Consider the following 19,768-nt stretch of genomic DNA (forward strand, 5'->3'; position numbering starts at 1 on the left):
AAAATGTTTCATTCTCCTATGGGATCTCACACTGTCGCACGAGATGCAAGTGAATATTGAGATCCCCAAGTGTCGAATTCGGAATCCGAATTCAACTTTCGAATCTTGGCATGGATCGTTATAATATACCTCTTTATCAATAGATCTCTTTCCATATTATGGTACCTCTAACAAACAAACGTCGAGCCGATGTAACGACAGTAGAACAATAGTATATTGTTTTAGATAAGTTGTGATTATGAGACGGTTTGCATAATCTTCTCTCAATCAAAAGTCTCGTTCTTACCCAATCGGTGTATGTGAAAACTATTCTAACCTAACCCTCCTTTATGATATTACAAGACAACACTTTATATGTAACGGTCCAAGTCCACCACTAGCAGATATTGTCCTTTTTGAGTTTTCCCTTTCAGGCTTCCCCCAAGGCTTTAAAACGTGTCTGCTAGGGAAAGTTTATAAATGGTGTTTCGTTTTCGTTCTCCTCCCCCAACCAAGGTGAGATATCATATTATACTTCTCCGAATTAATTAATCATTATTGAAGCCATAATATACGAAAAAGAAAGTTTATAAAATTGTTCCTTCATTCAATTGGATAGAACAAAAGTAAGAATAGTAATCAATAAAGGATCTCTTTTCATATTCAAAGAGTGAAATCTTTTATCTTTGTTAAAGTTAATATGTAGGAGCAATTAAAAAAGGGCAATAGGTATCTTTTTGTTTGGTGAAGGGAGATAAGGGTTAGTTGAAATAAGAGATTGAGTTACCACAAGCAGAAGAACATGTACGAAGAAGGGGTTGCCCTTTATTTATGTTAGGATCGCTCAACAAAATACAGATTCGATTCAGATGAACACAAAGAATAAGAGAGAGAAAATTAAAGGAAGAATATTGACTAAAGAATACAGAAAAATTGCACAACGAGAGAGAATATAGAAAATGGAAGAAAGATACATTTTGAAAGCACGGACTAATACTGGATATATACGTTTCCATTTACTATAATATAGGTTTAACAGATAATCTTTACGAAATATCTATCATATATATCTTTACCAGATCTTTACAAAATATTTACCATATATATTTCTTCACGAAGGAAAAAGTTGAAATTTTTAAAGTTTTTCAATGCTAAAAAAATGTGTATATATTAGGATATAACGTTAAATCTTGTCTCAAGCTGTCAATTTACGTTGCCTCACCTCTCATATAGAAATCTTTTTGAGAAAAATATGAAAAACATTTGAGAGTGCCCAAGAAACCCTTGGTTTAGGGGATGAATGAGTAGTTCGCTCCAGGACTCCACCCCCTCGAGAGCAGGATGCCGGCCGAGATGGAGCTGGAAGCCAACCTAGACTTTCTTGGGGCTTGTCCCAATATCTAAATCAAATTGTTGGCAGGCTGGAAAAGGAACCAGCCCAGCCTCGGAAATCAAGCTTTGCGTGGTATGCCCTGCCTATTCACTCGGACAATGATCTGAACACGAAAGTGTGCAGTTCCGCCCCCTTCTCCCATGCTGAGTCAGCTTAATGAAATATGAAAGCGTATTTTAAAGTATTTGGAAAGTTATTTCAAACGAATAATTATGTGTCGCTTCTTTTTATGTTTCTTTCTATTTTAATTATGTAAATATAAAATTGTTTGAAATCAGGGAGAAAAAGGACAAAACTTGGAAGTTAAACCCGAGAAAAAAATTTCTTTCGGTTTCACTAGTTCTCGCATTCGACACCAATTGATTCATACATCGGTTTCGTCTCTAGTGTATCGCTTTCAGTTTTGTTTATGCAGTGTGTCACGATCGGACATTTTCAACTGTGCGACGTCATGATCTTGACATGCTCATAACAAGTCTGGAGGGGAACTCAAGCTCCATTCATATTTTTCGCCTATCTTCGTGGTTTCATCGGACCTTAGGCGAGGATCTCCTTCGCCAACCTAACACAAATTGTGTGGAATCTAAGCTTGTTCGGCCACACATGTCGTCTGTGCATGCATGTTCAATCGTCTATGGCTCTAACCAACTTACCTCTACACTAGGTCAAGTCATCTGGCTTGACCTTGTCTCTACTCTGCGCCAAGGTCTCTTGTGTGTAACGTCGCATCTCAATCATTATCTTAGTTCCCAACAACACAACTCATATATTGTGATGTCATCCCATGTCTCGGGACAGCTCGATCGTCTTGATTTGCTTAGACATGTCTATCGGAACCGACCCATGTGTTGCTCATCTCATCGATCTGAGTTCTCATCGAGGTATGAACTCTCACGTATCCATGTCATGTCATTTTTGTGTATGATACAATTATATATACAAATATTTATTTTATTTTATTTTGTAACTATTTTTATTTTTTATTCTCCCACGATATTTAAAATAATTTTTAATTATTTGGAAAATAATATTTTAAAATATATACTCAAAATCAGTTGTAAAATTTGGTTTAAATATTTAAAAACAAATAGATAGATATTTTAGTGACCACATGAACCAATCAAACGAACGTTGTTGAATTGGGTTAGGTTGGGTTCATTATTTGATAAGGGTTGTTTAGGTGAAAAAATTTATAACTCAAATGATTGAGTTTGGTCTAAAAATGTCTCAACTTGATCCGACCCAACCGAACCCACGAACACATATAGAGGTCGGGTTATTACAATTGTATAAATATATATATATACGGAATGGAAAACGAGAAATACGGACATTATAAAGTCTTGAAAATAAGAAAACGTGACAAGACAAAGATGATGTTGACTAAAAGTCGATGTTGATGAAAATGGGACAAACCAAAGTCATCTTCAGCTCAGCTGTGTCTCGTTTTCACTCCCACTCGTTCTTTTAATCCTTCTCGATCCTATTTCAAAACTTTACATTTAGAGACCTATAAAAGACCCAAACAAAAATTATTTCATACCAAAACTATTATTGGGTTTAAATATTTTTTTATGAAAACATCCATTTTTGTTTTAAATTTTGACAAAGACTAAGGACCCATCTCATTTATTTTTATTTTATTTTAAATAAATAATTTAATTTTAATTTTAATTTTAACTTTAATGGTATGGCCATTGGGACCAAAGAGTTGAAATCTTGGAAGACAAGGATGAGATGGAACAGTGACCGACCTATGTTCTAGCTTTTCACCTCAAAAATGGTACCATTTTTTTCTTATGCTATTCTTTGCTGTCATTTTAGTTATGATGGTAGGATTAGCTGGATTGCATTTAACACGAGCATTGCACGTTGGAGTTCTTGAACTCGTTAGTTTACGTTTTTTGAGTAGGGGTGTAATGAGTTGGGTTGGAAAAATCTTTTAGACCAACCTGGAAATTTCGTGATGGTTAGGTTGGTGACTTAAACAACCCGAATAGAGTTCTGTGAGTTCTCACGTTGGTTGGAGTGAGGAACAAAACATTTCTTATAATAGTGTGGAACCTCTCCCTAATAGACGCATTTTAAAACTATAAGACTGATAGCGATACGTGATGGACTAAAAAGGAAAATATCTACTAATGGTGGGCTTGAGGTATTACAAATGGTATTAGAGCCATATATTGGGCGGTGTGCTAGCGAGAACGTAGGCCCCCAAGGGAGGTGGATTGTGAGATCTCGCATCGGTTTAGAGGAGAATGAAGCATTTCTTATAAAGGTGTAGAAATCTCTCTCTTGTAGACGCGTTTTAAAACCATGAGGTTGATGGTGATACTTAACAGACAAAAGCGGATAATATCTGTTAATGGTGACGTTGCTGCGTTATTACAAGTTCACAAGAAAAAAATTCTATTTATACGGTTATATTAATAACTAAAATCTCATAAAATTCAAATATCAAACATTTACAAATCACAATGCTACTAACCTCGGTCACAGACATTAAGTATTCTTAACCTTTTTAAAAATATTGTAGGGATTGGTTGAGTTATAACCTTGTTTTTGGGTCGGACAAAAAAGATATCAACTTACAAAACCGAACAGAATTTTCAATTTTACAAAAATTCAACCTAACACCCAAATCGAATAAAATCCAACACAACCTAACTTTTATGGTTTTGATTAGGTAGTCTTAGTTAGTCGGATTATTCGATCATATGAACATCAACTTTCGAACATAGTTCAAGTTATTTGTTTATAACAAAAAAATTATATTATTTCATGATTCGACCAAATTTAAGAGATTAAATGTTTGTGTTTTTTTTATAGGTGTTTGTTTGAATACGGTTACCTTGATCATAATTTGATATCTTTAAGAAAAAAAGAAGAGAAAAACGTCTTGACCTATTCGGGAAAATGATGGTATGATGGTATGATGGTAGGATTAGTTGTATTGCACTCAACTCGTGCATTGAATGTAGTTGTCTTTTATTTATGTCCGAGTGTTATTTCTATATTTTAACTTTTTAAATCTTATTATATTAATTACGTGACACTCGAGTAATGAGCGGTATATGAATGAACTGAGACCACATCTGAATAAGAACGATCATGAGTAAATCCCTTGTATCGGTAATAAAAGTTACCATACTTGTCCTAGTTCACCGTAAAAACACATTCATGACAAACCCTAATTACTTTTTACTTTTTCTCCACGTTCTTGTCTCTTTGCAAAATAACATGAAAAGTGATCGATTTGTGCCATGATCGATATTATAGCTAACCTTCCATGATTATTAAATAATTGTGTGTGGATTATCAAGAGAGAGCGATATATTTACATCCATATGAAAGATTAAGATTGATGTACGATATATAACTACGATTTAGGAAAGTAAGTATATATGTGATACCCAAGTAAAATATGGTACAAGAATGAACGAGACCACATCTAAATGAGAGTGGTCATGAGGATATAATAGAGCATGTTTGATTTAGAATAATTTTATGTTGGGTGACTTTCTGAAAATTTATCAAGAAAGTATATCAGCGAAAATAAAGCACGTTAAAAGAAACTGTGTTGGTTTGTTGGAACAATATTCACTCTTATAAGAAGTTCAAACAAGCAGGTAATGTGTTCATGTGTATAGCCCAAGCCTACCGCTTTTAAAACGCTTATAAGTAATGTTACATATCGGCTCGTTACATATCGTTCTCAACCTCACAATTTTAAAACGTGTCTACTAGGGAGAGGTTTGGACACCCTTATAAGTAATGTTATGTTCCCCTCTCCAACCGATGTGGGATGTCACATCATGTCATGATAGAATGTTGAGACTTTTTCGGTATTCGAATCCAGATTTTGTATTCTAGTCTGAATCCTGAGTATGTGACATTACGAATGGTATCAAGGTGAAATCTCTCCTAGTAAGATGTGGTTTAAGGATGAACCAAGGTGAAAGATAGTGGACATGTAACGTCTGAATAAACGAGGAGTACATAAATGAACATTTACCAATAAGGTGCATCTTTCTGTCCTGTGACTCAATAATAAAAACTTTAAAGTTTAGTATATTTGGCTTAGAGTAATTTTAGGTTGAAAAACCTCTTTGAAATTTTCTTTAGAAGCATGTGAATGAGAACAAAGCATACTAAAAGAACTCGGGTTAGTTTTTATAAGTAGATAAAGTGATCATATTACAAGAAATACAAAGAATGTTACGGACATCAAGTGCCTAATCCATACCCTAAATCTTTTTCTAAGTCTAAGAAGTGGAGTATTATAATACAAATCTCGGAGCTGAAATCTTTTTTCTATTAATATTTTGACATCGAAAACGAATATTTAAAGGAATTGGTTACTTAAAGTAGTCAAAATTCAACACAAACAACTAAAATGATGCCCGAAAGGTTACTTTATTTTGTTAATGAAAAGACTTCTAGAGGAGAGAAAAGGTTAAGAGCTATGTTCTTAATCTATGTCATAAGATTTGAATGATTCAATAGATTACATTTCAATGATAAAGTAAGAAGGAATAGAAATTAACATATAAACCGTGCCTAGAGGACATAAAGGTGACCTATATATATAGCCAATAACCTTATGATTTGAAAAGTGTGATAAAATTTTGACGGGGGCATTTCAAAACATTAGACTATTCTTTATACCTCACTTGTGACAGAACAAATCTGAATGAGTCTCTCTGACAAATCAATGGCATTCCCACAAATAAGAATGCTCACCATGCCGTCCTCCAAAGAGTTCACAATATTAATGAAATATTAGGATCAAATCTTAATCATAGTCTAGTTCACTAAACATGAAAAATTTTATATTCATATAATATTAGAATGGAGCTAATGCATAAAAACTTAGGTTAGAACAGACAAAGATATTAAAAAAAAAATAGAGAGCAAAAGAGAATTATAACTTAAGACGATAGTTAGACTTCATGTTATATCAGCATTGATAATGGCAAAAAAACTAGTGATGTTTTACCTTGATGGTTTGACAATGTTTACAGAAGACACTTCACACTCAATAAGATTTCGATATAATATATCGTCTCCATATTGATAGTTTGATAGACGTTTAAATCACGCCTAAAAGACAGGTTCAAGCACATAAGTTTTTCTCCGTGCAATGAAAGAGTTTAGACATTCTAGTAAAGAAGGGAAAAGCTAGTCCTAAACAAGTTTGAATTTTAAAATATTTGGAGTTCATTGATGTTAGATGCTTATAGATGGGCTTTACTGCCCTTAATGTATCGTCTGCATAACAAGTGCCATGTGAAATTGTTGAAGAAATGAATCATCGACCCTACAAAAACACTAGAAATCTCTATCTAAGTTGCACATAGCCCAAAGGGAGCTGTGTTCATCTTCGATTTCAACAACTTTTGACATGCAGTATAGTAACGACTTTAGCCTCTAAATTTTTTTTTTTTTAAAAGTTGGGCTTCTACACTCTTTGTGCGAACATTCAAAAGAGTAGACAAGATAATATATAATATATTCTTCACATCCGACTGCAACACCATCAAGCTCCAAATTAGTCTAAACGGAGTTAAAAAGATAAATCCACTTATTTTTTTTAACTTGCAAGTTGATTTGAAACAAATCAAGGTAGAGTTATAAGGTATATATAAATTGAAATTGAATTCAACGTATAAAATATGCCAAAAAGAGTATGTTAATTGAAAAATCAAATGAGCAGAAGAAGAAATGTACTTGACACACTTCAAATGGATGCATCCTTTTCCTCTTAAAAAACAACAGTCCTGTTTTCCTCGTATGGCAAAACGCGCAGCTCACAGTATGATTTAATTGCATTCGTTAGACATTGCTTTTCTAAGGTCTCTGACTTCTGCACAAAACTCTGCAAATTATCTCTGTGGGAAACTCTCTCAACCTGATAATTTTGAACAAAAACTTAGTGGTTATATTAATGAAAAGAAAATGGCAACCAACATGTTCGCAAGGACAATCCATGGACTGCGTATTTAATAGTTTTTTAGAAAAACAAGGGTTAAGAATGACTTGATTAAACATCCAAGAATTTATAAAAAGAAAAAAAGAAGGGTAGAGGAGGAGAGGAGAGGCATGGTTCTAAAATAAAGAACAAGAATTAAACACCCAAGAATTTATAAAAAGAAAAAAGGAGTAGAGGAGCAGGCTATGTTCAGAGATAAAGAACAAGGAAATAGACAACATGCAGATTAGTTGCATCAAACAATCTAAAAGATACCATCTGTTCAATGATTGGTCCAGCATCGAGTTCTTCTGTCACAAAATGGCTTGTAGCACCAATTAACTTCACGCCAGCATTAAACGCCTGTCAATGAAATCTAACAGATAAAAGATGCATTGACAGTTACAGAAAAAAGAAACAAAATGGGAGTTGGGGAGGGGGAGTTGATGGCTTGTGTAACTTGCCTGTTTTGAAGGATTACTACCCTTGAATGAAGGCAGAAGACCATGGTGGATGTTAATTACATCATTTCTGTAGCTCCTCAAGAAATTACCAGACAATACCTGCAGAAGAAATTTGATAATTGCCAGGATTAGATCTTGAATTGCTCAATGAATCAATTAACACTAAGAAATTGAATTAAGATTTACTTTTCAACAAGACAGAACTTCATAATTAACTAATTTTTTTTCTAAAGAATTCAGCTGGTACGACTACGAATGCATAGGTATTATGATCCAATTTACCTGCATATACCTGGCGAGTACTAAAAAATCAGTATTCTTCACCAATTCCAATATCTCTCCTTCTCTTTTATTATCATTGTATGTGTGCAAATAATGATAAGCAATACCATGCCTTTCAAGAAATCGCATCACGTGGGTGTTGGGGGCTCTATCGTGATTACTGAAACAAGTGGATTGAGAAGAAAGGTCACGATACTTCGAAACAAATTAAAGAAGCAAGTTTCGGTTGACCTTATAACACAAGTTATTTCCACTGGAAGTTTCCCTCCTTGCCATTGATGAAGTAAGTCAACCAGACAATGATCCTGCAATGGGAAAAGTAAGTTAATCTCAAATATCCATGCAAACAAAAATGATTGACATGAAATTGACAGGTATATGTATACCTGTTTTGAAGCAAGAATTGCAATCTTATATTTGGGGTCTTGATCTGGTACTCGGACAACAGATTTCCAAGCGTTAAATGTTTTGGAAATCTTAAGGAAGTCTTCATCCATTTGCATCCTAGGCCATTTACAAGGATCAAAAAGAAACTGGCTGCACATAAAACGAAAGTCAGACACAGGTGGTGGTTCAAGCTAGAATTTCAAGTAGAGTTTTCGCTTTCAGCATAGTGCACTAGAGAAATCCAAATTGCTTCCTTGAAGATATAAAGTTCAATAGGGCATTCATCACAGCCAAGTTAATGGCCATAAAACTAAAAACTGTATTAGTTTATTCCAGAAAAAAACAGGTGCACAGCGTAGCATACATAATCTCACTAGGGAGCAGTATGTGTACAATCGGAATACTCTTTTATTTCAAGTTACAAATGCGAGTCATGAATTACATTCTTGAACACAAGACTAGAAATGTTCTCTCATCAACCACTCTTAAGACTTCCATGGATACCAAAGAAGAGCAGTTATAATGTTCTAAACTTCGCGAGAAATGTTTGGTAGCTTTTTAGGCATGCTTTTCATATATGCAAGAACTTCCACTGTTCCCAGAAAACAACAATAACAACGCTTTTTAAGAGTATCAAGTATGTAAGAACTTCCACTGTTCCCAGAAAGGAAAAAACAAAGTAAAATCATGATGTTCCTCTCAAATTGTAGTTACTAATGCAAGTCTTCAATAACATCCCAGAAAGCAGCAATTATGTCAGTATAATATTGCAGTTACTGATGCACGTCCTCAGTAACAGCCAGGAACACAAGATCAAATTTCACTCTTGAAAATTATGAGTAATCCTGATATACAATAAAAGGAGGACACGGCTTCTAGAGATACAAGAAAAAATGCAGTAGAAAATGAAATATGAGCATGGACGTCTTTCTTGACTCACCACATGGTCATGGAACATGTTGCTTGACGAGTTAAGCAATCGTAAAGTTCATATATTAAACCTGTCATAATCATTATCCTTTCATTTGTATCCACGTTTCCTAGGAAGACACGAAACAAAATAAAAGAACATCTTTTACTTTGAATGCGACAATTGTTGAGTAGATCAATTTAGCCTTATATGTAATTGCGTAAATTAGATTACAAAATTAAGGGGCTAAGTATACTGTGGCCGAGCAATGAGTCTTCTCCCAGCCTCTTCGCAACACTAGTCTATGGTTTTTTTTTTCCCCCACTAGCCATGGCATGGCCGAACCTTTGGCTCAGATACCCCTTGTCATGACGCTAAGTCCTTCAAGCCCCCAAACCGGGGCACCCTGCTAACCTAACGGTTCGCTGTAGCAGAGTAAGCTTCAAAAGCCCTTTCGAGATTCTTAGTCAAGCCTCAATGCCCTACAATCTTTCTAAAGAGCTAACGCCTTGACTTGAGATTTGACTTTGTAGATGTCAAGATAATAACAGACCTCTTTCTTTAATCTATAGCAAAAATACAAACCCCCTTGATAGGTTCTGGATGGATCATATTCTTTTTTGTTTAATTCAACAAAGACCCATAATAAGATAGAGACATCATTTAACAGGATCTTTAACAACAAAGATAACCCTTGGAACAATTTCTAGATGGCGTCTCTTTTGAATCTACTGACTACTTTTTAATGTAAACTTGTCTCTCCTTTTAACAATTACATTATCAAAACTCTGTGTCAATTGAGTGATTTATTTATTAGCTGGAGCTTGGCTTCCTTCCTTATGTTTATATTCATATGATCTATAAAACTCTTTTAAAGCACAGAATAAGAAAAGGGCAGTTACATAGTACAATAATATGAAATGATTTATTCAGAGACCACCATAAGCAAAAGAAGCCATAGATTACCTTCTGGAATAGAAGACGTTCTTGTTTTCAGGGACAAAAATATCGGCGCCGAGTATGTTTCCCCCTCTGGAAGCTATACATTCCGATAGCTTAGCAACGATTCCCATGGCATCCTATCACAAAACCAGTATAAATCGCACAAGCAATCTATCCTTCGTCTTTATATCCGATAATAGAGACATTTATATTAGAATAGAACACAGAGTCGAAGCAGTCTAACTTAGTCAGCAATCGAAGGAGAACTTACAGGACAATGGAAGACATGGATTCCATGAGTGAAAGAGGAAGAGGTCGGTAAATCCAAGGACTCGCCCGGAGAATTCAAAGAATACAAGGACCTATTCGCAAACGCAAAAACTCGAGGGAAAGCCGACGAAACTCTCCGAATGAGGACCATCTCTCTTCCTCCCTCCCAAGTTCAGAACCTTCCGAGCTCCTCAAGGCTCAGAACTCACAGCGCACAAACGAATCCACTGCAATAACAACAAATGAAATCCAATCAAATCCACTACCGAAAAAAGGAAAAAAAAATGAACAACACCAGAAAAATCAAATCCTCTAATGTTACCTCCTCCATTCCCTGACGGATTAACCAAGCTCCTTTGATGCCAATTGTTGCTCTGCTCGGAACAGAACCTGGCCTTAGCCTCAATCAAATCAACGCCAATGCCGCAAACGGAAGAGAAAGAGAGAGGATTCCAATTGCACTAATGGAGAAAGGGGAGAAGGAGAAGGAGAAGGAGAGAAGAAGACAGGTTCCGGAACCGGATCAGAGCTCCGGCGAATCGACGGTGAGAAAAAAATCAAAAAGGGAATGAAAATCTGGAGGTGAAGATAAACACAACAGATAGATAGAAGGGAAAATTAACGTGAGGATATATTTTCCCTTCGAGTCCATTCTTTTCTTCAAAGATATTGAAAATTTTTAAATTCAAATTAATTCCTTTTTTTTTTTAAATTCAAATTAATGTGGGAGATTAAATCTAAGATATTAAATATTTATGACAATTAATATCTGAAATTTTCAACTTTTTTTTCGCTTTACTAATTTTATTTTTTTAAATATAGAATTAATTAATTAATTAATTAAACGTGAGATAATAAATTAAATTTAACATTATTTAATATATTAGTTAATTAATCAAGTAAACTAAAATATAAATTAATATTTTTACATTGAAACATTAATTAAGAGTGATGTTAATTTAATTCAATTGTTAAAATAGTTAAATATGTATGATAAGTCTAGTTTTTGAGTTTTGATATTTATGTCTATTTTAAAATTTGTAATTTTAGTACTTTGTCTCTAAATAAAAATTCTGGATTAATTGCTTAAACAAAATATATTATTGCTTCTTTTTTTTTTTTCTTTATCGTTGATATATATTTTAACGAATTAAATTATATACAAATTGTCCCGATAAATATTATCTCGAGAATGAAATAAAATAAAATTATATTAAATTAAAATTCAGACTGAATAAAAAGAAAGTGAGAATGGTGATTTTCATTCGTATATTATTAGATTTGACAAGCAAATACAGAAGAAGAAGTTTGAACACAATGTACAAGCCTCTATGACAGTCTTATCCGCACAAGAAACCCAAAAACAATGGCTTCTCAATCAACACATATGCCTGTACTTTCACTTAACCCAATACACAAATCGATTTGAAGCTTTCGACAGCGTTTCTCGATGTTTTACTGCTAGGAAGATGACGGGAGCCGAGCGATATAGGTTCTCTTTAAACCTGTGGCAAGGCACATCTCCATGGAACTACCCTTCATTTGCAGAGGCTGCTGTGTTCTCGGGGTGCCTTGGTTCTTCGTCATCCCCTCAAACTACTACCTGTGTTTGCTGTAGCTACTACTCCTGCGCTCCCGCTCCCGCTCTCTAGTTGAGCCTCTGGGATGTCTTGACTCCCCCTGATCCCAGTCTGATGGTGGAGGGGATGGCTCGTACCTGGATGGCTTTCTCTTGAAATGCCTATCGTCGTCGCTCGACTCACAATCAACAGAAGCGGCTCTACTCCTACCACGAGCAGTCGCCGTTGTGACTGTCTTTGCCTTGTAGTCATCGTAGTGTCCACTGGATGATACCTTGTGATGTGCTGCTGAAGCACCAGAGTCGCTTGGTGGGGCTTCCTTTGAAGGGTGCAATTTCCGTTTCTTCATTGTCTCTTCCTCCTGGAAGCTAATGCGAGAAAACACGCTCGTCTTCTGCTTGCGGTCTGCGGCTGCACTGGTGGCAGATTTAGCCGAGACTTCAGAGGCTGCTTGGGACTCGGAATGTTGACGATGGCGATGGTGGCCATGGTCATAACGATCATTATTGTTATCCTTTTCAATACCATGATCAAGGTGCTCTGCCTTTCTTTTGCGTGGGGGCGGGCAAGGTGGTCCAGCATTCCTTGCAGTGTCGGGTGAGCTCTCAGGTCGGTGACGAATCTGGTTTGGTTCGCCTGTTGAAGTTTGAGGTGCAAACTTCTGTACATGATAAAGGAGAGGGTTCAGACAACCAATTTGACAGGGGTAAAATTTTGTGCATCTTTTCTCAACGAAGAAGATAAAACGTTTGAAGATAATTACTCGATAATAATACATCGATAAAAAGAGGTTCGTTATCTCATATTCTAAGAAGCAATCACGAACCTATAGTAAAAATCGGAGGTTGATAAGGAATTCGATTTTATCTTACATGTTTTACATGTTTTATCTTACAGGTAGATGAAGAATTTAGTGAAGAAAACTTGTCTTATCCTCTGCCAACTTACTAATGTCTGACCAAATTGATGGCATACAAGAATTCAAAACAAAACTAAAAATGCTGCACAGATATGAACACGACGTACAGATTTTTGTTTCATTGAAGAGACATCACCACCTCTGCTCACTTCCCTTCCGAACTCCCGATCTTTCGGTGGCTCCCGCTCCCTGCTGCAAGATGTTCCACAATAAATTTAGTTGATACATCATAATATCAACAATTTCCAGATTAATTGCATATGTATGGACAATGCTAATACAATTGAAAGGATATTTTCAAAACAGCTTAAAATGGCTTAGCCAATGAAGCCTACAGAGACACATTGAACCCAATAAGAGTCCAAAGATCACTCCCTGTCATTTCTCTTCCTAAAAGACCCACAGAACAACACACTCCAACCTGCCACAAAACCCTTTTTCTCTCACGAAAAGAGAGTATAAAGCTTCAAATTACCTTTCAACTCGTCTCTCATTTTCATGCTTCCTCCTCAAACTAGCTTTCCGAGCCTCAAATTCCTCACGGCTCATCGCGGGAGGTGCAATATTCATACCCATGCCAAAGTTCGCAAGATCCCTAAATATGTACAATATTGAAATCTCTTCAGCAATGATACAAAACAGTGTGAAAGCATTCGTTTGATAAAGTAGCAGAAAAACACAAAATAAATAGGATGGGGACAGACAATATGATGACATGCAATCAGTCACGTGCGCAAAAAGAAACACAAAGTAGATCTCATTAGCAATGAGTACATGCATTGCACATCCAGCTAAGCCCACAACAAATGGAAGCGGTCGATTTAGGAAACAGAAGTACACATATTATAACTGAGAGGTATGATACACAAAAAAGGCCATAGGATTACCAAAAGCTTCTAGACGGGCTAATAAGCAAAGTAGACTAGTTACAGAGGCTCTAGTTCAAAGGAAGTAATACAATTCATTAATATTTCATTTGCAATGCTTTTGAAAGAAATATTTTTAAAGAAAGAAACGCATTTCCTACAAACACTTCAAAGGAGGGGGGAGGGGTCTCTTCAAGACACTTCGACACCATGTCCCTTCCCTGCTCTTATCTTCAAAAGTTCTATCATTACATTTCAACTACAAGTACCACACAGAGACTTTTGCTATTCGATTAAAAAAAACTCATTAAACGTTTTTCTATTGAAACTTGTTAAGCATTGCAGTTCATATTCTTATAAAAAAACAAACTATTGCATTTCATATAAACTATGAAGGCATACCTCTGAGGCGGAGCAACAGGCAACATGTAATTTTGCATAGCAAATGGATCCTGAGGCATGACAGGTCCAAATGGCATGTCCAAGGGACCTAACCCATAACCACCCATGTACGGCATTGGAGCAGCATATGAAGACATGTATCCGTCAAAACCAGGTTGTGCGCCCATCCAATATGGGTTATATGGCGTTGGGCCACCCATGGGCATCATATAGTTCTCCATTGCAAGATCTTGAGAAGTTTTCCATTGTACGTCTGAGAGTCAGTCATCCACAATAATACCCCCGACATTAGAGCAAACTCAACCAAATTCTTGATAAAAAAAAATAAAATAAAAAATGCCAGGAGTGTAGAAATATTAGAGTAAAAACATCATGCAACAGATTTGAATACCATTTGCAGGCATGCGAACATTCTTCTTCTTCTTTTTCTTGACTGTATCAAAAAAGAAAAGATAATAAGTTCCAATCCAAATTATAATAACATAAGAGTAAATCAACATGGTGTATGCCACAGAAATTTCACTTCTCAGATTGCAAAAAATAACTAAGTGGAGAAACTTCTTTAAATTAAGTTGTCCATAGCAAACCAACATATTTCAAACACGCGCACTATTCCTAATAATATTACCTGCCTCACTAGCAGCCATCTTCTGCTGTACTTCTTCATCAACTATTAAAGCGCTTCCTTGTGAAGCTTGTTCCTTCACACTCATCGACTCATGTGTAGCTTCAGATACGTCAACTGCTTTTGTGGCCTTCACCTTCTCTAAGCTCTGGGGTCCAGAAGTAATAGCTTTTTCCTCATTTACCTGCTTGGTCATTGTAGTCTCTTCGTTGACTGACTGTATATTTATTTCTCCCTTAGAAGCAGCAGATATGGTAGGGGAAGGAACCTTTGGCTGTGCAATGCGAGCAGATTCCATATCTAAACATGAATTATCAACCAGAATAAGTCATAATATAGCAAAGAAAAATCTCAGTCCAAGTGAAAGACCAAAACTATAAAACGTATACCTTGCACCTGAAAGGTACTACCAGCATTATCAGCACTACTATTACCAGACTCCAGAATGCGATTGATTGTATCCCTGAGTGTCTTATTTGGCAAGAGATCATCTGCAAGAATGTTGGTCGCTCCACAAGCGCATGCTGACTTAGAGATAATATGGTCCCTAATACCTGTGACAAACGTTTTACACATTCAAAAAGCTAACTTTTAGTATGCGCAGGAGAGGCATGCATAATGTTTTAAGAACTCACAGTAATTAACAGGGTCAAGCTAACTGAACGGTAACTAACACTTGAAATAACTGGAGTTCTTAATTCCAAAAGATGTTATTTAGTAAAAAGAACCACGTGGTAGTAATAGTTACAAAATTGTTAGTCTTACATTTATCACAAAAGCTCATAAAGCAACACTTGCTTGTTAAGACAGCATCTTTCATAACCTCCTTGCACAGAGGACAGTGAAGCTCAGGGGGAAAATCACCAACTGAACGTGTCGAAGGTAGTCCTTCAATTTCCTTCTCAAAAGCAGCCCTGTTTCGTTCAGGTATGATGAATGAATGACTAGAGTAGACCAAATCCACAATTAAACTGAAACACACTGAAAAATATATCTTACTCATTCGGCCTCAAGACAGCTACAGCACCACTTGGCAATGCATATGAGCCATCAGGAGTGGCCATCAGCATAGACTTTGGAATCCCAGTGGGAGGCTTCACTCTTTTTATGTCAAAAGTTGGATCCCCATTTGTGGGGCAATGTTGAATAAAATGTCCTGGACACAGAAAATAATACATTCAGATCCCCACAGAAGGTAAGGAAAATGAAAAGAGAAAATAGCTAAGACAAAAAATGCCTTAACTAAGAAAAACATGAACGCACCAGGAACTTTGCATCTGTGACACACGTATCCCTGTGGAGGTGTTTTCCTTTCAAATCCTGCACAATATCACCAAATGATACAGAGATTAGAGTTGAGTGATGATTTTATTACATTTTGGGTTTAAGCAGATGGCAGCAATATAGCCAATGTTGATCACATGAAACATTAAATAAAATATAAATTGGTGAGGATAAGTCCATACCAAAACCACGTCCTCCCATCCTTCCACCAGCACCTCTTCCGAAACCCCTACCGGGTCCAAAGCCATCAGAACCTTGACTGCAATCCATAAATGCGCGTTGATAATCAGAATTATAAATAAACACATCACAACTGAAAGTTGCAACAATAGTAGAATATAACTCACTGTTGCCAATCTAAGGCTGGGGTATCAATTAAAGCCTTAATTTTGCTGTCCTCTTCAGCTCTATTTGTAGGAGGTGCATCTGGAATAGGATTACTTGGCTGAACTGGAAGCACTTCAGGAATTGCATACAGATCGTTACCAAACTCATCCCACTCAGAATCTTCAGTCTGTCAGATCAAAAGATGTGTCAATTAAAAGATTGTCGAAGCAATAACATCATACAAACTGAATCAAATACAAATTCATAATATGAAGACTAAGGCTCACAAATCTCAGGGCAGCTGACGAATCTGAAACTGGAACGGTTGAATTGTATTGTTCGGTCTCTTCAATTTCACCTTCCACTTTTGGCCTGCAAAACCAAACACCCTCACTAAGTCAAATCATCAAAAGTTATCTCCATAAGAAACTGACTTCAGATTTGCATTTACATGTCCAGCAGTTTATTTTGTTTTTCGGCTTATGCTCATGTGACCTAGGGGCACCAACTCAGTGCTGCTAACACATGTGGCATAATGAACATTCTTTGCTTCATTTTACAAGGAAGAAAGGATGTTCATTTAAGGAAGATGATATGATATAAATTAGATAAAAAAAATCAAACACCATGTATATCAACTTATACAAAAACCATTTGATTAAAGGTTTAAGATCATACTCTTGTTTTGTAACAATGGGTAAACGAGGTCTTCCAGGAACACGACGAATTAAAACTGAAGTATTCTTTGGGATCAACATTGCTTCATCAAGATATTCTGAAAATTACAAAGGAGATAACAGAATCTATAAAACAATAGTACGATATCAATCCAAAAACCAGACTTATAATATGTGAATCTCCATAGACGGTCAGAAGAACCCCATTGTAATTCTTCCAGATATTAATACAAGGATAATCTCGCAAGCTATCCAACATTGTTAAACTGATCATTCAATTAAACCAAAACCTAATGAAGTTCCCACAGTTCTTAGTTTCAGAAAAGTCAAAAGTTTTGTTTATGCAATTAAGTGCCTTCAAACCTGGAATTTTAGACTAAAAATAAAATAAAACTTCCAAAAATTTTGGAGATAATTGATGGTCGCAAGTAGCACTCCTCTAACAGCCCCGCAACCCAGAATCGTTTCAAATGTATCTATTAAAATTAGCTAAATTCAATTGGGAGCCAAAACCCACCTTCATTAGTCTGGGCGTTGGAGACCACAAGATCAAAATCAGTGCCCCTTCCCAACTGCTTTGATTCAAACAAATTTTCTTTCAAAGTACCAACGGAGATGAAAGGACCGTCCATAGCAATTGAATCATAATCTCTTGCACTCTTAAATTTATAATACACCGCCATAGTACTTCTTTTCTTTTTTTTCAAAAATAATATATAAAAGCAAAAGAAACAGGAAAGGAATATAAGGGGATGGGAGGAAAATAAAAGGTTGGATGGCCTTCAGAAAAAAAGGCCCTTATATTTAACTCGAACAAATGAAACAATACAAAATATCAAACACTTTTCCCTTCAATAAAGCCGGGATGGAACAAATCGAACTGCCGAAAAGAGGGCTTCTACGAACTTCGTTCGCTGAAATTCCCGCTATTCTCGTCCGGCAAAAGTACAATAATTCTCAATGGATTCCGTCAAAACTCCGAGGACGATCAGAACCTCCTGTTGATTTCAAGGGAGTTCCGTAGATCGCAGGAGCAATATTAGTTGTCCTCTTTATCGAAGAGTCCGCCGAGATACAAATAACTCAAGGGAGATCAACAAAAACCTTAAGCCCGCACTGAAAGCAAGCACCGAATCTTCAGCCCGATCAGATTAAAAAAAAATCCAACAGAATCAGAAATCTTATCTTCACAAATCGACCGAACACAGAAAACAGCAGCGGCAAGAGATCGGATCCTCAAAACAGCACCATTCGTCAAGCAGCAATCAAGATCCCGGAACTCCCCAACGGTATATGAAAATAGCAAAGATCGATCGGATTCTTCAACGGCGGAGCGATAAAATCACAAAACGGAACAGAAATCCATGAAATCCAAGGGGAAAATAGGCGGTTCGAAGCGCCCGAGCGTTCGGAGTTGCGTTAGGGCTAAGGAAATATGGGGAATGGGAGAGAGATCGACTTTTTGGATAGCTTGAAAAAATTGAGGCTGTAAGCGCGAAGGGCCTCCTTTTATAGTCCACAAAGAGATTGCTTTCTTGTGAATTTCGGGTTTCGCTTTTGCCGGAAAAGCCGCGTTTTCTCATTTTAATCCGCAATTTTTTTTTTTTTTTTTTGGTAAGCCGCGTATTTTTTTTTTCTTTTAAATATTTTTACCATTAATTTAAAAATATTTTTTAGATTTTTAAAAATGTTTTAAAAATTATTGTCTAAAATTTCATAAATATTCTTACACTTTTCAAAAAAAACTTCAAAATATTTTCACTTAATGAAATTTTAAAAATAATATTAAAACAATAAAGTTAATATATTAATGATAATAAGATATTAATGAAAATATGAAAGTTCAAAACAAACCTTTATAATATTGATTGAAAATTAATTATAATTATGTTTTTTAAACATTTTTTTTAAGTTTAAGTGTATTATTAAAAAAAATTTAAGTTTATAATTATTTTTTAATAAAATATAAAATTTACTAATATTTTTATTCATATAACTTATAGTTAAATTATCGTTTGTCTTTGATTTAAAAAAAAAATCTTTAAAATTTCACAAACTTTAATAAATTTAAAATTATACATAATTATTCGTAAAATAAATATTCTCAAACTCAGCGAATTTTAACAAAAGTCTAAAATTAATTACTTAAATTCCATTAGTTTTATGCCGTATTTTATAATTTATTTTTAAAAAATTTGTAACTTTAATCAAATTTTAAACTAAATATTACATCATTTATAAAGTTTTGGATGAATATTGCAACCTTTCTTTAAATATTCTCAAACATGTCTTTATCGGTAGAACGGTAGAACGTGATGATTTATAGATTGTGTCCATACATGAAATGTAATTTCCCTAATTTTCTAAATTTAATTAGTGACGTCATCCATGCATACATAATTCATTACACGGAAGCTCATCGTAAATAACTTTGAAAACAAAACAAAGTCTCTCATAAAGATTCATAAATCCAAAACAAAACCTATATTA

At 35.4% G+C, this 19,768-nt stretch overlaps 2 protein-coding genes across 3 annotated transcripts; both read right to left on the bottom strand.

The window, feature by feature from the left end:
- Positions 1-6,938: 6,938 nt before the first annotated feature.
- Positions 6,939-11,229, bottom strand: LOC111465065 (formyltetrahydrofolate deformylase 1, mitochondrial-like). Its single transcript, XM_023109332.1, has 9 exons — positions 10,921-11,229; positions 10,600-10,825; positions 10,353-10,465; positions 8,476-8,626; positions 8,321-8,394; positions 8,090-8,249; positions 7,808-7,906; positions 7,620-7,706; positions 6,939-7,283 (listed from the first exon to the last, which is right to left on the bottom strand). The coding sequence occupies exons 2-9, from the start codon at positions 10,747-10,749 to the stop codon at positions 7,137-7,139; spliced, it is 981 nt and encodes a 326-aa protein (XP_022965100.1). The 5' UTR covers positions 10,750-10,825; positions 10,921-11,229; the 3' UTR covers positions 6,939-7,136.
- A 615-nt stretch (positions 11,230-11,844) lies between these two features.
- LOC111500231 (E3 ubiquitin ligase PQT3-like) lies at positions 11,845-18,773 on the bottom strand. 2 transcript variants are annotated; one of them, XM_023151924.1, is made up of 15 exons: positions 17,796-18,773; positions 17,280-17,376; positions 16,889-16,973; positions 16,622-16,788; positions 16,457-16,533; positions 16,254-16,310; positions 15,990-16,146; positions 15,756-15,904; positions 15,380-15,544; positions 14,994-15,290; positions 14,757-14,798; positions 14,366-14,618; positions 13,573-13,692; positions 13,205-13,289; positions 11,845-12,839 (listed from the first exon to the last, which is right to left on the bottom strand). In XM_023151924.1, the coding sequence occupies exons 1-15, from the start codon at positions 17,959-17,961 to the stop codon at positions 12,198-12,200; spliced, it is 2,559 nt and encodes an 852-aa protein (XP_023007692.1). In that variant the 5' UTR covers positions 17,962-18,773; the 3' UTR covers positions 11,845-12,197. The 2 variants fall into 2 exon arrangements, with proteins under 2 accessions (XP_023007692.1, XP_023007693.1); XM_023151925.1 differs by having other exon boundaries at positions 13,205-13,286; positions 17,796-17,961.
- Between the last annotated feature and the right edge of the window lie 995 nt (positions 18,774-19,768).

Source organism: Cucurbita maxima, unplaced genomic scaffold (genome assembly GCF_002738345.1).
Source record: "Cucurbita maxima cultivar Rimu unplaced genomic scaffold, Cmax_1.0 Cma_Scf00028, whole genome shotgun sequence".
In the NCBI taxonomy this organism is placed as follows: Eukaryota; Viridiplantae; Streptophyta; class Magnoliopsida; order Cucurbitales; family Cucurbitaceae; genus Cucurbita; species Cucurbita maxima.

What these genes read in the sequence shown, in the direction of transcription:
- LOC111465065 (XM_023109332.1), bottom strand. Translation starts at nt 10,749, where the DNA reads ATGGTCCTCATTCGGAGAGTTTCGTCGGCTTTCCCTCGAGTTTTTGCG. An exon ending in GAAATAACTTGTGTTATAAG is followed by an intron (nt 8,250 to 8,320) that starts GTCAACCGAAAC and finishes CACTTGTTTCAG; the next exon opens with TAATCACGATAGAGCCCCCA. An exon ending in GTAGTAATCCTTCAAAACAG is followed by an intron (nt 7,707 to 7,807) that starts GCAAGTTACACA and finishes TTTCATTGACAG; the next exon opens with GCGTTTAATGCTGGCGTGAA.
- LOC111500231 (XM_023151924.1), bottom strand. Translation starts at nt 17,961, where the DNA reads ATGGCGGTGTATTATAAATTTAAGAGTGCAAGAGATTATGATTCAATT. An exon ending in CAACGCCCAGACTAATGAAG is followed by an intron (nt 17,377 to 17,795) that starts GTGGGTTTTGGC and finishes TGTAATTTTCAG; the next exon opens with AATATCTTGATGAAGCAATG. An exon ending in GATGGCTGCTAGTGAGGCAG is followed by an intron (nt 14,799 to 14,993) that starts GTAATATTATTA and finishes TTTTTGATACAG; the next exon opens with TCAAGAAAAAGAAGAAGAAG.